This window comes from Azolla caroliniana, unplaced genomic scaffold (assembly GCF_043228905.1).
Source record: "Azolla caroliniana isolate FFs.n. ecotype wild unplaced genomic scaffold, voAzoCaro1.0.p SCAF_22, whole genome shotgun sequence".
NCBI lineage: Eukaryota > Viridiplantae > Streptophyta > Polypodiopsida > Salviniales > Salviniaceae > Azolla > Azolla caroliniana.
This window is the reverse complement of record NW_028230457.1, coordinates 11,254,955-11,273,664: the sequence shown is the minus strand read 5'-3', so window position 1 is coordinate 11,273,664 and position 18,710 is coordinate 11,254,955. Positions and strand designations below refer to the sequence as shown.

Genomic DNA, 18,710 nt, shown 5'->3' with positions numbered 1-18,710 from the left:
TTGAAGTAATTCTGTTATTCTTTCTCTGTTTATGAATTCTCTCTATTTTCTCTGTTTTTCTGTTTCTTTGAATATGTTCTCTATTTCTTTTTTTTTCTATATGGCAAAAAAATGAGAATGTGTTTTTTCTAAGACGAAAAGAAACACATTGAAATTCAATAGTATTGCTAAAGGTACACTGTTTTGTGCATTTTTCTTTAGTTCCTAGTTTGTAGTAATCCATTATGGTTGAAAAAAACACTTGAATTATACATGTTATCACACATGTACAAATTTGCATGGCACAAAAATTTGTAGCGAGGACATATATTTTTAATGACAATATCAAGAGTGTTTGATTGATCAATTGTTCATGACAAAATGTTCATTTCATTGCGCCTAAAAGGTCAATGACCAGGTTCCTAAAAGTCTTGAAGCTTCACTAATGTTGAATACCATAGGAAATTTCTATGTACTCCCAAATTGGGTTATTCACAAAAAGGCTTGCCAAAACGTTTTATAGGGTCATACATTTAACCTACTCTAAATGTAATGGAAATTCAACGGAACAAATATATATGTTGATGACACTCAACAAAATCTTCTCTAAGACTGATATGAAAGTTTCTTTTAATAATATGACGTATGGTTTATGGAACCAAGGTGCCACATTTGCACCTATCATGTGTTGAGTTCCTTAGTGGCTCTTGGCATTCAAGAGTTTCACCAATGAATGTGTGAAGGATGAAACTCCACATCTCTCTCAAGCTCTCACATGTGATGCATACCATTTTCCAAACCATTTTTGTATTTCTTGCATCCATGTCAACTCACATATTTGTTGTTCTATCTTTTTAACATTTTTACTTCCCATGAAATTCTCTAAAGTTGTACTCCACAACCCTCTCCAATGTTATATCTCATTGGGAAGTGACCCTATGTTGTAGAGCTATTGACAATCGACTTACTATACATGAAACAATTTTGCAAGACACTCGTCTAAAGGACATCATTATTGCTGAGATTGAACCTTATAAAGGCACATAATAAGATTCTTAGCATGTGGGTAATTACATCTAGTTGTTTAACACCCTTATTTATCTTTTATAGATCATTTAAATGGTGCAGCGTTTCATATTTGTAAATTTAACTCCAAGATTCCTTTCCCGACTTGCACATATCTCTTAACTCCAAAAAGTGTTATTTTTTATCATTTGTTTCTTGGTAAACATATTATATTCAATCAATTTTATGTTTTATTACATCTTATGAGTTCAAACTCAATTATTTAGGGGTTCATGAAAACTCAACGAGCATTATTACCTTTGATTTGTATTGTCCTCTTGTTTTAATATATACACTACCTTTTTTCTCTTGATCTTTTCCTTCAATATTGTTTGCAATATATTTGTTCCCTCAATGTCTTTCACATTTACATACATGGATTTTCATGTGTGTTTAAGCTAATGTGACCTATCCTCTTTCTTCTTTATTTTTTGATAGATTGGAAAATCTATAGTGGAAACTTGATCCTTTATTGCCTCGTAATCTTCAAATATCCCAAGTATCTTAATTTGTTTTTTCTCTTTGGAAAACATGGATTGTGTATGTATGTTTCCCCTTCTTGTAAATGAAATCCATAGATTATGTTAGTCCAACGCTCTCTACATTATTGTTACAGTATGTCCTACAAGGAAAATACGAAAGGCAAAGGAAAGCAAATCAGTCTCTTTACAATGCCCGGTTTTAGGAAAAACTTGCCATCTTCCAATGAAGATGTGTCTCTAAAAGAGCCTATAAAGGACCATCAACACTCTGAAGAGTTACTTCATGAGATGAATAGAATTAGTAAGGCCAAACTAAAATTTCAAGAAGATTGGCTTACTAAATTTAAGTGGCTTCAAGAGGATTTGGAAACTGGTCTTCTATGGTGTAGTTATTGTAGGGGTGATCCTCATTGTAAGTCTTCATTTGGTAAAACATGTGCCAAAAACTTTAAGACTTCTGCATTAGAAGAACATGCAAGAAGTGTGGCCCATCGAGATGCCATTTTGTTACAAGAACGAGACAAGAATGGTCTTGAAAAATGTGCATCAAAGAAAAAAGCTAGTGTGGATGTAGCAATTGAAAAATTGTTTAAATGTGCATATTTTATAGCTAAATGGGATTTGGCATTTAGAAAATTGGAAAGTCTCTTACAATTGTTAAGAGAATGTGGTGTGGAAGGCCTTCCACGAATGTATAATGATAAAAAGGCTTGTGCAAGCTTTATATTGCATGTTAGCAAGGCTTTTGAAGCTGAGATATATGATAGGTTGAGGAAAATTCCTTGGTTTGGGCTTATGGTAGATGAAGCTATCGATGTAAGCATAACCAAGAACTTGATCTTTTATGCTACATTTGTGGAAGGAAGGCAAGTACGAACCTCTTATTTGGGGTTACTTGAAGTAGAGGATGGTACATCAAACACAATAACAAAAAGCATTTTAGCATTGTTAAAGAAGTGGAACTTAGATGTTAAAAAAATGATGGGATTTGGAAGTGACGGAGCATCTATTATGGTAGTTATGTCTACAGGTGTTGCTACAAAATTGAAGTCATATAACCCATTTATCACTTCATTACATTGTTGTGCACATCGGACAAACTTGTGCGTGCAAGAGGGTTTAAAGAACATTGAAGTCAAAGTGCACATCGAACAAACTTGTGTGTGCAAACAGTTAGATGCCCTTGTGAATCGGGTGGCTACACATTTCTCGAGGAGCTCAATGCGCCAAGGTGAATTAACTAAGATGCAAGATGCATTAGACTACACACATTTGCATATTCTTGGGATTGTGAAGACACGATGGCTTAGTCGACATGGTGTTATCATGAGGGTATGTGATGTGTATGAACCCTTGATGAAGACTTTGCAATCGCAAAGTGATGCATGCAATGTATTCTTAAGTTTAAGAAACTTCAAAGTAGTGTATATGCTTCACTTCCTTGCAGGTGTACTTAAGATCATGTCTACGTTAAGTATGGAATTCCAAAAGGAATATGTGGATGTGACATGCATTAGAGGATTGGCTATGATAGCCATTGGGGAGATAGAAGAACAATTTCTACATCATGTTATGATGGATCTCAATGGTTTTGGGAAGGATAGCTATAATTATCCAATTATTCCAGAATATGGTAGAGAAAAAGGAATGCTTTCAGTTTTAAGAGATGTTATTAAAGGTAATATGTATAAAAGCATCCTCTTGGATAGATGTATTGATGGTGAGGACTTAATTGAAGCCATACGATTCCAAACTTTATTTTCTAAGGCATTAATAGAGACAATAAAAAAGAGGCTTCAAGATACGGTAACTCTTTCCGCATTAAAAATGTTATCACCAATGGACATTTCTATCGAATCTACAAGCATTTTAGCACGAAAAACTATGGGTCTTAATGAGTTGAAAACACTTGGAAATTTTTATGGCATTCAAAAAATGATAGATGGGAAAGTGTTTTCTCCCATAATTGATAATGATAAATTGTATGATGAATATGCAATTTTCAAAAGGCAAGCTACCACGGAATGGCTTGGATGAGATTTCTTAGATGTTTGGGGTATGATCAATTGTAATGATGTGTGGAAAGAAAAGTTACCCGAACTTCTAAAGCTTTCATTGATAGGGTTAATTCAATGTTCTTCTACAGCAACATGTGAGAGAGGCTTTAGTCGCCTAAATCTAATAAAAAATAAGTATAGAAATAGGCTAAAAAACAATGTGGTTGATGCATTGATTCGAATCTCTATTAAAGGACCTGAATTAGAAGAACATGACTTTAGTGCCAACATTTTGTTGTGGCGAGAAAGCAAGGCATATCGTCATATTTTTACAGGAACTTCTCATGAGCATGATGATGACATCGAGGACTTCATAAAAGATATAGATTGAAACTTTGTAAATTTGATCGATTTTGTTTTGGAACTTTCTATATATTAGATCTAATTTAATTGAATATTTTGTTAATGCTAGTTTACAAAGGTTTGAAAAGTGAATTATGTTTATAAAGTTAGATTTTTTTTTCGGTAAATATATATCTTTAGTTTTTGGGATCCAAAATTGTGATTGATTTGATTTGGTATTTGTGCTAGATTTTTTATTTTTTATTTGTTATGTGGCCAAAAAAATTAATTCAACATGTTCCGGTTGACATTGTCGCTAGTAGGAATGTGGCCGGTTGAAATTTTAAAATTCTGGTTAGGTTCATGAGAAGCAGGAAAATTTCCGGTAGGGGCTAAAAACTTTGCCCAACACTGCTTAGGAGTGGAGGATCTAGAATATCTCACTTAAGTACAAGGTCCTATTTTAGGCGTTATAGTCAACACTCCTAACTAGATTCTATCTAGGTAACTACAGAGTTACATGGTTGACTCAATAACCAAACTAAGTTGAGCTTGATCTCTCAACATAATCTAAAAGTGGAATGTGTGATCCTTCCACTTGTGAACGCGAACGTGTTCATAACAATCATTGTTCTTAGCTTATGTTTAAGCTAAGATTGAAAAGCATAACCATTTTCTCACAAAAGTCTTTATATTCTACTTGTTAATTACATTAGAGTATGAAATCATGATTACGATGCCACCATGAGATCATCATTACAAAAGGCATTTGTAATGAAGTACCATGTGATGGGCCATGTGGGCCTACTACGAAAAAGAGGGCTACTGTTGGCTTGACCATTAGGTTGATCCTTACGGTATGCCATTGTAATGATGAGACTTGAGGTTGGGTAACATATCAACATAGTTTTCTATTTAACAAGGGGAAAATAACGATTCTAGACACATATGTTTTCTTTTAAAAAACATACATGGGTACATGCCTTCACATATGTCTCATACGCATTAACATTAAATATTTAATATGAGCAAGCCATTTGGTTAGCTCAAGTGTTTAATGATTTTGTTCTTGAGGTTTCGAGTTCAAATATGACCAAGACCATACAACATTATAGATATATACGACTATAAAACATGTTTATACTTTAGGTCAAAGTGCACTTCGAGGTCCTCATAATAGGACTTAAAGAACTGAAACCACATGGTTGGGCACAGAGACATAGTTATTGTTAACATTTTTATACATGACGCGAACAAACATGGTTGAGCCTTAGGGAACTGCCATAATAAATTGATATAGAGATAAGGGAAGACATTCATTTATCACCCCCATGGTTTTTAAAACACCTTTGTGTCACCATAGTTACCTGATCTTGAACCTCATCTCATACGTCTAGTGGGGTATTAACATGAGATCATGCTATCGATTCATGTTTAACCATGTTATGTTTACATCACAACATTATGTTATGAATATTTGTCTAACCCCATCCTATTTATTTGCTAGACATTATATTTTCATGGCTCATAATAGTGACCACATGACATCCTCCCTAGTGGAGAGGATTCAAGGAAATACTCCTGGTGCAATCCCAATTGAGTTATATTTTTTACAAATACAAAGTTTAATTAATTCCTGTCAGGAACAATACTAAGATAGAGAAGTATTGTCAAGAATAGTACTAAGATAGAGAAGGAATTAGTACTAAAAGATGATGATTAGTACTAAGGGAGGTGTAGAACTCTCGAGAGAAGGAGAGAGGGAGGGAGAGAGAATGATGATAACAAAAAATATATATTATGTTAAGAGAATATACAATAGTAGCGAGGAGGCTTAAGACTGGCGTTGAACCGATTTGGTTCGAAATAATGCCTTGTGTCTTCTTTTATAGTGTTCTCAGGAGTACTCCTGAAGTTCCTAGAATGTTCTAGAGAAATCTGGAATATACATCAATTTTTTGTAGTAAAACTTGAATGAAAATAATATTCTTCTTATTACAACATATAGTCTAATGATCAAGAGCTCGACCCATGTCACATAAGGTCATGGGTTCGAGTCTTGCCATATCATGACAATTCTTTAATAATTGTCATGTATGGCTGCTAAATTGGTTTGGAAAATGTTGTTGTGTCTCTTGCACGAGGTATATGGCTCTAGAGTTTATAAATGGGGGACAATGATGTGAGCATATAAATCAATCTCTAGTCCAAACCCCCCGAGAATCACCCGCAGTTCGTCAACAACATGAGAATCAATGATATGAGAATTGAACACATTATGGAAATAGGGCAATTCCTTAATAATTGTCATGTATGTCTGCTAAATTGGTTTGGAAAATGTTGTTGCGTCTCTTGCACGAGGTATATGGCTCTAGAGTATATAAATGGGGGACAATGATGTGAGTATATAAATCAATCTCTAGTCCAAACCCCCGAGAATCACCTACAACAGCTCGACATCAATATGAGAATTAAACACATTATGGAAATAGGGCCACTTCTAGAGTAGTGAAGAAAAATACATATAATCAATCTTTTTGTGTGAACACCATCATTTCATTCATAGTACGTAATATACTCAAACGCATTGGCAAGCATTCTTTTTTATTTCCACACGAATGCAAACGCATGCATATGTTATCAAAACATTCTTATATTGTTATTTATTTACACTTTTTACGTTAACTGTCTTACCTTAAATTTTTTTTAAAATCTTATAATAAATATTGAATAATGAATGCAAAAAGTATGGTAAAATACCATACTCGGAGGGTGTTTACCATACTCGGATGGTTCAAACATTCGTGAACGCGAATGCACGTATGGAACGTATGGTTCATTCGTGTTTTGAAGAAGAAGAAGAAGAAGAAGAAGAAGAAGAAGCAGACAGATAAGAAGAAGAAGAAGAAGAAGAAGAAGAACAGAGCAGAAACAGAGAGGTCTGTCTAGAAGAAGCAGAGGATGATGTCGATGACGATGATGGATATGGATATGGCGATCATCAGTAGAAGCTTCCTCTTCGTCACGCCATCGCAGAAGCTCAGCAACCCTCCCCACCCCTCAACCTTCCTGCCTCTACAACCCCCCCGAAGGAGCAGCCTCAGAAGTAGAGGTACAAGAATATCTCCCTACTACTCACTCCCTTCTCTGCGTTTCTCTGCTCGAGCTTCCACCCCTTTGCAGGAGGCCACTTCTTCTTCTTCTTCTTCATCATCATCATCTTCTTCATCTTCCAAGGAGATTGTTCCGGAATCAGAGATTTCGATCTTCAAGGTCAGCGCGTCTCTTTGTTTCTGTTCTATTTACACTGAAGGAAGCATTAGGTCAGAGCTAGAGTTTTCCTTCTCATTATTGTTGTTGTTTTGTGCTACTCTTCTGAGTTTTCAGAAGTGAAGAATTTTAAGTATGCGTAGTTAGTTAAAAAAAAATGGAAGAAACCCATGGCAACTTCATTCCATTTCAGATCATGAAATGAGGAAGATCTATCATCAACGATTGAGGTGAGAAGAGCATACTTACCATGAATGCAATGCGAAAAAAAAAAGACAGATTTCAATGGAAAAACGTGAGCAATTCCATGAAGTGAAGATATTTGCAGAAGGCCTGTGGCTGCAACAAGAGAAATAGCTATGAATGAAGATATTAAGCAGAAAAATGTTATATTGGCTGAACTGAGGGACGGGAATGAAATGATGGTAAAAATGAAAGGCATTGATCTATAGAAAGGAACGAGAAAGTGATGAAACAAAGATAAAAATGGACAACATTAGGGCGGGAACTTTAAAAATCCATGAACACTTTGCAAAGATTGGTTGTTTCAGTGATATGAAAGAGATGGTGGTTAAGGAAGAGAAAGCAGAAACATTGAGTATCAGTAGGGTCCTCACTGGGTCAGTGAATATCTGATTAAACACAAGTATTATTACCAGGGCACAGTGGTACAACACTACAAACAAACACACACACACCACTACTCTACAAATACTCGACTTTATGGTCGTGGTTATGGCCTGGTTCCAAATGGAGGCCACTTGCCCAGGTTGTGGTTGAGACTATGCCATCTCAGAGTATCTAGAAAAAAAATGAAGAAAACCAGGGAATGCTTGTTATCCATCATGCCTTCAGAGTTCGGTCTATGGGTGGTTGCCGAAGTGCAATGGCTAGCACAGAATTTATGCATTGGAATTTTCTTGTTGAAAAGAAATATTGAAGTCATACCGATTTCAAGAGTATCTAGGATATCTTTTCAGAAATAAAGATCAAATAAAAGGAAATCAATCAATGCAAAAGTAGAAAGATGGAATGGTTAGTGTTAGGAAGTTGTTTTTCAGTCGAAAGACGAAAGTCAAATATGGATTTGTGATGACAACCAACTTTTGATGTTACTTATCCATTGAATGTTTTAGAGGAAATTACGTTTTATTCTTTGAGTTGGTAACATTGTTTTCAATGACTTGATGCAGACTTCATTGGGCACAATTGGGCTTGGTCTTGGAGTAACATTGTTATCGTAAGTGAAAATTCTGATGGATCATTAAGAATATGTTTCCCAACCCATCTTGTATTCCCGTTTTTGAGCTGTTTTATGTGTTTATGGTGCTAGGTATGGATTTGGAGCCTATTTTACTGTTCTTCCTGGAACTGAATGGTCAGCTATTATGCTTACATATGGGTTTCCCCTCACAATCATTGGCATGGCTCTCAAGGTGGATAGTTGTGGAAATCTCAATCAGTAATTCGGTTACTGGTCTTGCTTTTGTATGTTTGTAGGCTTAGTTCCAACTAATATGCATTATTGCATGCACATGTTGTATAATCCACATCTTTGCAAATATTCACTTTCTTGATTGTAATGTTTGCACAAAGTAAAAAGGCAACAAGGACATGTGCTAACTAGCAATGACAACTATATGTGGCATGTTTCATCATGATGTTTGCTGTGCCTAGCCTTTCTAGTTCCTGAAGTTAATATATGTGTATGGTTCTATTGGTAATGTAGTGTCTATGTATAGGATTTTCAGCTGATGTCATTTTAACACATCATCAGAACTTCTGTTTATGATTTGCATACGCATTTTGACTAGTTCACATTTTTCTCCAGTATGCAGAACTGAAACCAGTTCCTTGCACAACGTATGCTGATGCTTTAGCAATAAGGGAAGTTGCAGCAACGCCTACACTGAAACAGGTAGAACTTGATGTGCAATCTGCAAGCAAACCTTAAAATGCATATCAACCAACTGCTCTTGCAAACACTCCTTTGAGTCAGGGATTTGGATGATACGAGTTGTTCTCGAAAGTATTATTCAGGGATTTAAAGAAGCTTATATGTACTACATTTGAAGAAGTTTATATATATATATATATATTCTGTTATTGTATAGGTACCCCGTGAGTATTTGTCATATACAGTTTTTCAATAACTCTTACAGATCTAGTATCATTTATTAAGATATATATGCTTATATTCTTGACAACTTTATTTGTTGTAGGTGAGAAGTGATGTAACGAGATTTCGTTATGGAGATGAACAACATTTGGACGAGGCTTTGAAGAGGATATTTCGCTATGGTCTAGTATGGCACTTCCTTTTTTTAATCGTTGAAATTGAATCTTTTTGGTGCCTAAGAGTAAAATGGTGCAACATGTACATTATATTTCCATCATGAAAAGTCTAAAAGAAATATATTATAAAAGAATCATCAACAAAACATAAACCAACGAATGATGTAACTGATATATGTGTGTGTGTATTGAACATCAGAAGTTCGTATTGGAAAAGCTCTCATTTTATTTCGATTTTGGCTTCAATTCTTGGAGATATAACCAGCATAGTGATTTATTTTGCATGATCTCTGTCGATTATATAGGTGAAGATACGCCTGTTGTGTATACTATACTTTATAATTCCCTTGGAGTTAGGCCACATGGTATTTCTGAAGATTTTGTACTAACAATATATGCCCTGTTTTCTCAAAAAGAAGCAGCTTCTCTTTAGTTTGTGGATTTCATTATATAACAAGAATGAAGGAGGAGTTAGGTCACATGGCACTTCTGAAGATTTTGTACAAACAATGTATGCTTTGTTTTCTCAAAAAGAAGCAGCAGCTTTTTAGTTTGTTGTGGATTTCATTATATAACAAGAATGAAGGAGTTAACATGAGAAGAATATGATTTTGGCCAATGCGACAAATCCAAATTGTACTTGTTCGGGGCTTTTACAGGCCTTTAAGTTAGTTGCTAAAACCAGCAGATTAGGCCTGTTCCAATCAAATTGCCCTTCATTTTGGGGCGAAGTCTATGGAGAGATAACTACTCTCATTTAGGCCTACTTATAGCTTCTTTTCATGTCACTTCCATATCAAAACTTCAGCCAATTAGTCTTTTACACGCTGAACCCATTTTCCTGCAAACCCACTCACAAGCTGCACTTTTCTTATAGTTTGGCTCAAGGTTCATTTCCATTTATTTTGTTGCTGGACTCATGTCATGTTCCTCTTCTACTGTCATCTATTCTTTATAATATTTTAAGTTTCCTATTTGGTATTGCTTTTATCAATAGTGATGCAGCCTTTTAGAGCTGTGAGCTTCAATATATCCATATTTTTGGAGATCTCTCCATCTTGAATTGACTGAGATTGAGATCTTTGGAAAACAGAAGTTTTGGTCCGTCTATAATCACAACTTTAAAGTGCTTCGCTAATTGGAATATCTGGTTCCGCACGTGGTTTTACTAACCTAGTTATGCTTTTTTTTTGTTCTTCTCCAAGATGAGACACTAATTAAAGTTGCAGTCTCTTGTTCAGTCTTGTAGGCCATCTTGGGCTACAAAAACATCTATCTATATTTCTCTAGCGCCATCTCTCATGGGTTACATTTATTATATGTTTTTTTTACAGTAGTGCATCATTATCTTTTTTCTTTTCAAAATGCCAGTGCTTTTTCATCCTTTGGAACAAAAATGTTGTACTTCTTTTCCTGTATATTGTATTTTTAATTAATTTAGTGATTTCCGTAACATCCATATTTTATTGGTATTGTAGGGAGGAGGAGTCCAGCGCCGCAATGCTCCTGTTCTCAAAGCTATTCGGGAAGAAGTATGATATAAAAAAATTCAATGAATAGATTATTCGTATCTACTCTAAATTTATTGCAATGATTGTGAAAATGATTTTCTGGTCAGGTAAATGAAGAAGGAAAATATGCACTGGTTCTTATCTTTGAAGCGAAGGCACTGGAACTGAAAGACTTCACCGAAAGACAGGTTAAACATAGCTTGAAACCTTCTTAAAAAATAAAGACAACCATGTTAGTCTGCAAACCATTTGCAAGTCCATTGAAAAAAGGCATTACTGTTTTTCTTTTTTGCAAGCTAAGTGGATCCCTTGTATGTATCTCATATTGGGAATCAGTTTGGGTGTGGGTATATATGGTAGAGCTATGGCTGTTAAACCGATAGGATTTCTTTCTACCAGAGATACTATACATAGTCCATTATTTGGGGTCTGGATATATAATATATAGAAAGATTTTATTATCGTCCTCAAAGGTCTAATATGATCCATGTGAACTTCATTTTTGTGAGAATTTATGTTTCCTACTTCAATGATCTTTCAAATGCCATTTTATGTTTTGATCGCGTAGAGGCTGAAAGAAACATGTGTCTAGAAATGTAGCAAAGATAAATGCGATACTTTTGATGTACTAAAATAGCTATCCAAAGTGACATTTTTTTGGTTCTGATACAGGCCAAATTTTCCTCATTCTTTGGACCGGGTGTTACATCAGAAATAGGTAATTGCTGAAGAGTGTTTCTGCAAGTGTATTTGATTTGATATGTAACAGGAAACTCAACCATATCGTTCTGAAACATTTTGTTATGGCTCACAGCTGCAGGAGGTGAAGGCTTATATGAAGTGAAACTCATAGCTGATTAAAGAGGCAGCCGAGTTTTAACTTATCCTCAATTCTATGTGCCCCCTACCCTAACCCTGTATTGTTTCCTCACATTGTGTTGCGTCATACCAAGTATTGTACAGTGTATGTTTGTCGGGCTCGTGTTGAAGGCTTTGGCAGTAGTGTATGGCTATATTTATTTATTCATCTATACAATTATCATCAAGATAATTGAGATAGTAAGACAATTTATCACGAAAAAGACTTAGCACCCTATAATAGTAGTAACAAGCCCACAATGCTCTCAGCTTGTGGCATGAAAATAAAACTGTATCACCCCTAGCTCTTGCCACATTGCATAGAAAGGAAGTAAGAAGCATGCGCAAGGAGTAGATATTGCAGACTGCCATAAATATCAGGTGGGATGTATGAGCTATGTATAAAATTAGAATGTTGGCTGATATATGGCACATCATTTTGAAGATGAAGATGAGTAAATGGGAGGGTGTAGACAAAGTGAAAGAATGGTCCACCCAACATCGTTAGAATGGATAAACCCTAAACATCTTCAGAAGATCTTAATGTGAATAACAAAAGAAAATTGTATTTCTTCCCTAGTTTCCTAAAGTTCAATGGCTTGAAATGTATTGTGAATAACCAACAATCATTACGACTGAAATTGCCCGACAATATCCATCATGATGATGGCTATGACCTCAGTAAGACATACACATTGGGCTTACAGAGAAATAGAGAGAGGAAACTTTGAGTTAATAAATCAGAGTGATCATTCATGAATATATTTGACACTGAGCACTAATTTGACCAATGCATGACATTGCCTAAAAGGATTGAAAATGTTGTAGATGTTTTCTTTTTCAGATTTATTTAAGTCAACATATTCTTTATACCTGATTAAAAATAGGCAATCAATTAAGATTGGAGGTTTATAGAAAGAAATGAGTTATTTATACAAGTACGTTAGCTTATAGACCTTTGACTATCACCATTACCCATAATCTCATTGTTTTCCCATTCTTTTCTTTTCTTGCAACACTCAATGACACACATCATGTATCTTTTCTTTAGAAGAATTACTTAGGAATGATGGTGGAACATCTTTGAGTCAAATCAATAGACTAGGCAAATTATGAAAATATGCTTGTATGCATTGGAAAGTTTGAATGCATGCTTGCTTAATTGTAAAAGTCCAAGTTGAGGCTACTAATCACTATTTCTAGCAAAGCAAAAGAAAACAAGATTAAAAATATTATTACGTTGTGTAGAAGATGAATTCCATAATTTAATCACTAGTCCTATTTTATTAATCATTCGACCAATGACAAAGTGAAATCCAATTAGAAGTTTTTTAATGTTAAAACTTATCTTAATCAAGGTTATTTGGCAAATTAAGCTAGCAATTCATTCTTATGATTATTAGGTCAATTAAGTGTATATTTTAAACATATCAAGTATTTGATGAGGGAATTGAATATTATGAGTAATTTAAAAAACAAAAATATTCGAATTCTAACACATTATTGAATTTTCAATATCAAGTACTTGTTAATCATGCCGCTAATGACAAAGTGAAGATGTCCTAATAGGGATAATTAGAAGCTTTGTTTATGTTAAGACATTAACTTAATCAAGGTCATTTGGCAAATTCAATGAACAATTCATTATTATGATAATTAGGTCAATTAAGTGTATATTTCTAACCATATTGTGAAATGCACATAAGATATCAAAACCACCCTCGTTAGCTTCTTGCTTCTTGCTCAATTTATAGTTGATACAAAGGTGCTCATTTGGGTTGGCTTAGCTACATGCGTGCTAAAAAGGGTGTGCTAAAAGGGTGGCACAAAGGAACACATGCACACCACAATATCAAGTACTTGATGAGGGAGTTGAAGAATATGAGTAATTTTAAGCACACATATTTCGAATTTCTAATACATATATATTATTGAATTTCCCTTTAAAAAAAGGTCAATGATACAATGATGTCATACTCTCTAAAGTAAAGCATATGAAATACGTTGAGATGATACAATGGTATGTGGCAAATTGCAATGTCATACTCTTTAGAGTAGAGTCTCCGAAATATATTGAGTGATTTACTGGTATACAATGATTTCACAGTAGATGTTAGAGTAGAGTCTCTGAAATATATTGAGTGATATACTGGTATACAATGATTTCACAGTAGATGTTACATCAAAATGGCCCCATATCAATCTAATTCTCTTCTTCACTTGAAACAACTGACAAACTTTTTTCAGGTTCCATTTTCGTGAAACTAGTTTCCTTGCAAATGGATCACTGCTTATCCAACAACAGAACATTGACGAATCCATCATCTGTCTCCATCAAGATTATGTTTAGTATTAGATAATATGGCTTAATCCATATGGAATGAATAGTTGCTTTGTATGGACAATCCAAAAGTACACAATCAGTTGCCAAAAAACCGTCACATTCTCGTCCTCGTATAATAGATTTGACAATATTTTTTGCATTTCTATTGAATCCAATCTAGTATGTTAATCATAGTATCCTCTAGATTTAAATGTCTGCAAGATATGTAATAATATTAAGGCAAGCAGAGTATGTATGGTACACAATTTTGCATCCAATTACTTGTTCATGTTATCGATCCTCTGCAAATAGCAACACACTTTTGCCCGAGTTCCAGGGCAAACATTCTCATGTGTGATCCAGCAATCACCAATATAATAGTTGTCTTCTTCTTCTTCCATGTTTGATTAAGACATGCAGATTGAGTTCAAGAAATAGAAGTGTAATAACAATGATCATTACATTCCATGGCATATAGCACATCATCACAGCATAAGACGAGCAGAACACCTTTCTTTACGTCATTCACAAGTCCAATGATCCAATGTTACTGATAAGGATGTATTCCAAATCAATACATCTTAAAACAAAATTCAAATTTCCTTCTTTTTTGTCTCCAATATAGCACCACATATTCAACACATGCTTGCAAGCAACACATAAGTCGCCGAATCCTGAGCTTCCAGATGGAGAATGTTTTTTGCAACCCTTTTCCCACGTTCCACATCATCATAAAGTCGGCAAGCACCGAGCAAATTTGTCCACACCAAAGGCTGCTTCTCCAAGGAATACTTAGTGATGAAATCCTCTGCCTCTGCCAGCTGTCCAGCTCTACCATACAGATCAATTACACATCCATAGTGCTCTATACTTGGCTTCACGTTATAATCCTTCCACATAGCATGAAAGAATTTCAGACCTTCCTCTAACAGCCCTCCATGACTACAACTTGATAATAGGTTAACAAATGTGATATTATCCGGTCTCACCTTCTTGGATATCATTTCCTCAAATGTTTGCAGCGATTGTTCCGCATGCCCTTGCTGCGCATATACAGAAATCAAGGCATTCCATGCAATCACATCATGATCATTTATTCTATCAAACACATTCCGTGCATCTTCGAGGGCTCCGAATTTCCCATATGTGTTCATCAAGGCAGTCCCAATAAACGCATCAGTTTCAAAACCACACATTACAATATAGCCATGGATCACTTGGGCCTCATCCAAGGCAGTTAAATCAATGCATGCAGTCAAAATGGTCATAAGAGTGACCTTATTTGGCATTACACCTGCATATTGCATATTTTTAAACATCATTAAAGCCTCCTTATTATGCCCTGCTGAAGAATATAAAGCTATGATGTTATTCCAACAGATAATATTTGTTTCATTCATATTCTGAAAGATAACCTCTGCATCATCCAAAGAACCACACTTTCCATACATGTTCATCAGTGCCCCTTCTAGAATCTCTGACCTTAATCCATCGATGACTATGCACATGTGAGTAAACCTACCCTCTGATAAGTCTCTTGTAATTGCACATCCACCAAGAGCACTCACATAAGTTCCTTGATCTGGTTTAAATCCTTCTGTTTTCATTCGCTTGAAAATTCCCAACACCTCATCACCCTTTCCTGATTGCACATGGGCGTCCATTATAATATTCCATGTGACCACATTGTGAAAGTGCATTGTTTCGAAAAATAGGCATGCATCCTCCAGAGCTTCACACTTTCCATACATAGTGACGATCGCATTTTCTACTATTATGTTACAATCAAAACCCGCGTCCAGAACTTGTGCATGAAGGATTCTTCCTTCTTCTAGAGCGGCAACATCATGACATGCCGTCAAAGCACAGACGAAAGATACTTCATCTATCTGTATACCTTTATGTGAAGACAGGTGGATAAGTTCTATCGCCTTGTGAGTTTCACCATTCTGGGCATAAACCGATATCATAACATTCCATGAAACCAGACTAAGCTGTGGTATTTTGTTGAATATAATCCTAGCATCCTCAAGATCTCCACATTTCCCATAGTTGTTGAGCAGTTCTGTGCTCACGATATCGTTTAACTCATATCCATCATAGACAGCGCAAGCATGGATGTCTTGAAGCATCAATATTGAAGCAATGTTTCCACATGCTGATAAGAGACTTACATATGTGATCGCGTTAGGTTGTACATTCTGATTTCTCATACATTCGAATAAATCAATGGCACCCACACCATCAGCGTCATGAGCATATGCACCAAGCATTGCATTCCATGATGTAAGATCTCGTTGTGGCATTCTATCAAAAATAGTTCGAGATTCCTTGGTGGCAACACAGTTCCCATACATGGTTATAAGAGCATTACAAACAACAACATCCGAATCAAATCCATAGTCCCGTATCTGTAAATGAATTCTCTTTCCTTCATCAAAACAATGCAAATTTGCACAAGCCGTCACAACTGAGATGAATGTAACTTTATCAGGTGTTATTCCACACCGTTGCATATCGTAGAAGAACTCAAGAGCATCTTCATGATAACCTTGTTGTGAATAAGCCGCAATAATTGCATTCCAAGGGATGGTTTCTCGACAAGGTTGCAACTTGTGAAATAATATACTGGCAAATTCAAGGGCATCACATCTACCATACATGTTAAGGAGGGCAGTACAAACAACTGAATCCGATTCAAACCCATAATCTAGAATTGAAGCATGGATCAATTCACCATGGCTTAAGTCCGCATCCTTATGACAAGCCCGAAGAATGCTTATGAAAGTGACCACATCTGGCTCAAAGTCACATCCACACATATGTTTGAAAAGGCAAAATGCTTCATTATTGCTGTTGTTATTGTTCCCATGAAAACGATTGGCATAGACAGCTATCATGGCATTCCATGATACCAAATCACGGGTATGCATGTGATCGAACACCGAACGTGCATCAGCCACGGCATGGAATTTACCATACATGCTGACGATGTGGTTGGAAAGAGAGACATCCTTATCCAATCCTCGAGAGACTATGTAGGAGTGGAGAAGCTTACCTTTGTGGAGAGTTACGGTGTCGTCTCGGAGGAGGCCTTTGAGAGAGGATTCATTGGGGAGGGCATGTGTTTTGGAAGAAGAAGGTGTTAGCAAATCAGTAGAGCTCAGCAAGATCAGCATCTATCTATCTATCTATCTCTCAATGCATAGATAAAACAAATGCCCTGCTCAGCAAGATCAGCATCTATCTATGTATCTATGTATCTCTCAATGAACAGAGCAAATTAACAGCATATAATGAATGCATAGATAAAAAAGGAGATCTACCCAAATGCCCTGCGCAGCAAGATCAGCATCTATCTATCTGTCTATCTATCTCTCAATGAACAGAGCAAATTTAACAACATATAATGCATAGATAAAATGGGAGATGTAACCAAATGCCCTGCTCTAGTGCCAAATTTCGGAAATATCCGGAACACTCCGACGGATATATCGGAAATATGTCTTTGCTCTGTTCCTTTTCTTATTGTAATCGGATCGCAAGCCCTGCCCCTCCGATTGCAGGCTATCGATCCGATCCGATGTCCGTCATCCCCGACTCTCCGACACATATTTTCGAAGAACATAATTCGACGACATAATGGAATGCCGAGAAGCCCGAGAGTACTTCACAAGTTTAGATGTTGGCGAAACAAAAGGAAACCCCATAAAATGTGTTTACATGCATGTAATGAAACAAAAGAGAAGAATATGGGAAGTCGGTCGACAATCCCTTTGAACCCAAGAGAAAGCACATGCATGTGGTAAATTTCGGGGGGACCATGCTGGTTTATTGCCTGGAAGAACTTGTGTGGAATTGTGTCTACATGGTAAGCACACTTAAAGAGTAATCAAACACATCGAAGATGAGGTGCTATGGTTCTCATCAATATATGCCTTCGCTCTTTATTGTTGGGAATGCATGTGTAGGGTTTAAGAAATCGATCACTCACAAGCCACAAGATCTTCAATGCTCAAATGGACTAGAAAAGAAGAACAAGCTTAAATAAATGATATGCTTAATAATGCAATGGAGAATGAGTTATCCCACTATTGGAGTACAAATTGGACCTTTACATATGCCCTATTAATTATCTCCTTCACGTTGATCATCAGGGCACTCTTACATGATGGGCTCATTTCATTCTCTCTAATTGGGACCATATTGTACCCACTTCCTTTATCAAACTTCTTTGTTGGTTCTTGTTTTTTACATCAAGTTTTGACACTATCATTCTTCCCTTAGAAATTTGCACTTTAGAAATCTGGGTGTGCAATCCCAATAGCCGTGGATTGGTTTGTAGTGTTGGACAAGTTTCCCTTATTTTATCTTCACATAGTAGTAACGTATTCTTCTTGATTCCTCCTAGTTCTCAATTAGAGCATTTTCCTGATCTCACCATTAGAGTTAAGCAAGATGATGTTGATACTCTACAACACCATTGTCATGCTCTTCCCTTTTCTTGTTTGATGCCACCCATTTGGCAAAATCATCACGACTTGTCCCCTTGCTCTCTTTGATTTCAAATTCCTTGACTTTCCTTGCT

General features: G+C 35.9%; 2 protein-coding genes across 2 annotated transcripts; one reads left to right on the top strand and one right to left on the bottom strand.

Annotated features, from left to right (window-relative positions):
* Positions 1–6,762: 6,762 nt before the first annotated feature.
* Positions 6,763–12,023, top strand: APE1 (acclimation of photosynthesis to environment). The gene is made up of 9 exons (XM_087337183.1): positions 6,763–7,138; positions 8,329–8,375; positions 8,469–8,571; positions 8,967–9,053; positions 9,358–9,441; positions 10,909–10,962; positions 11,049–11,129; positions 11,614–11,659; positions 11,756–12,023. Exons 1-9 carry the CDS (start codon positions 6,827–6,829, stop codon positions 11,800–11,802), a joined length of 861 nt encoding a protein of 286 aa, XP_087193309.1. The 5' UTR covers positions 6,763–6,826; the 3' UTR covers positions 11,803–12,023.
* A 2,525-nt stretch (positions 12,024–14,548) lies between these two features.
* On the bottom strand, positions 14,549–17,576 carry LOC147849991 (pentatricopeptide repeat-containing protein At4g13650-like). The gene has a single exon (XM_087337155.1). The coding sequence runs from the start codon at positions 17,299–17,301 to the stop codon at positions 14,758–14,760; it is 2,544 nt and encodes an 847-aa protein (XP_087193281.1). The 5' UTR covers positions 17,302–17,576; the 3' UTR covers positions 14,549–14,757.
* Positions 17,577–18,710: the final 1,134 nt, after the last annotated feature.

Coding starts and splice junctions, on each gene's coding strand:
- APE1 (XM_087337183.1), top strand. CDS start 6,827: ATGATGTCGATGACGATGATGGATATGGATATGGCGATCATCAGTAGA. Junction 9,442..10,908: donor GGATATTTCGCTATGGTCTA/GTATGGCACTTC, acceptor TTGGTATTGTAG/GGAGGAGGAGTCCAGCGCCG. Junction 10,963..11,048: donor TCAAAGCTATTCGGGAAGAA/GTATGATATAAA, acceptor TTTTCTGGTCAG/GTAAATGAAGAAGGAAAATA.
- LOC147849991 (XM_087337155.1), bottom strand. CDS start 17,301: ATGCTGATCTTGCTGAGCTCTACTGATTTGCTAACACCTTCTTCTTCC.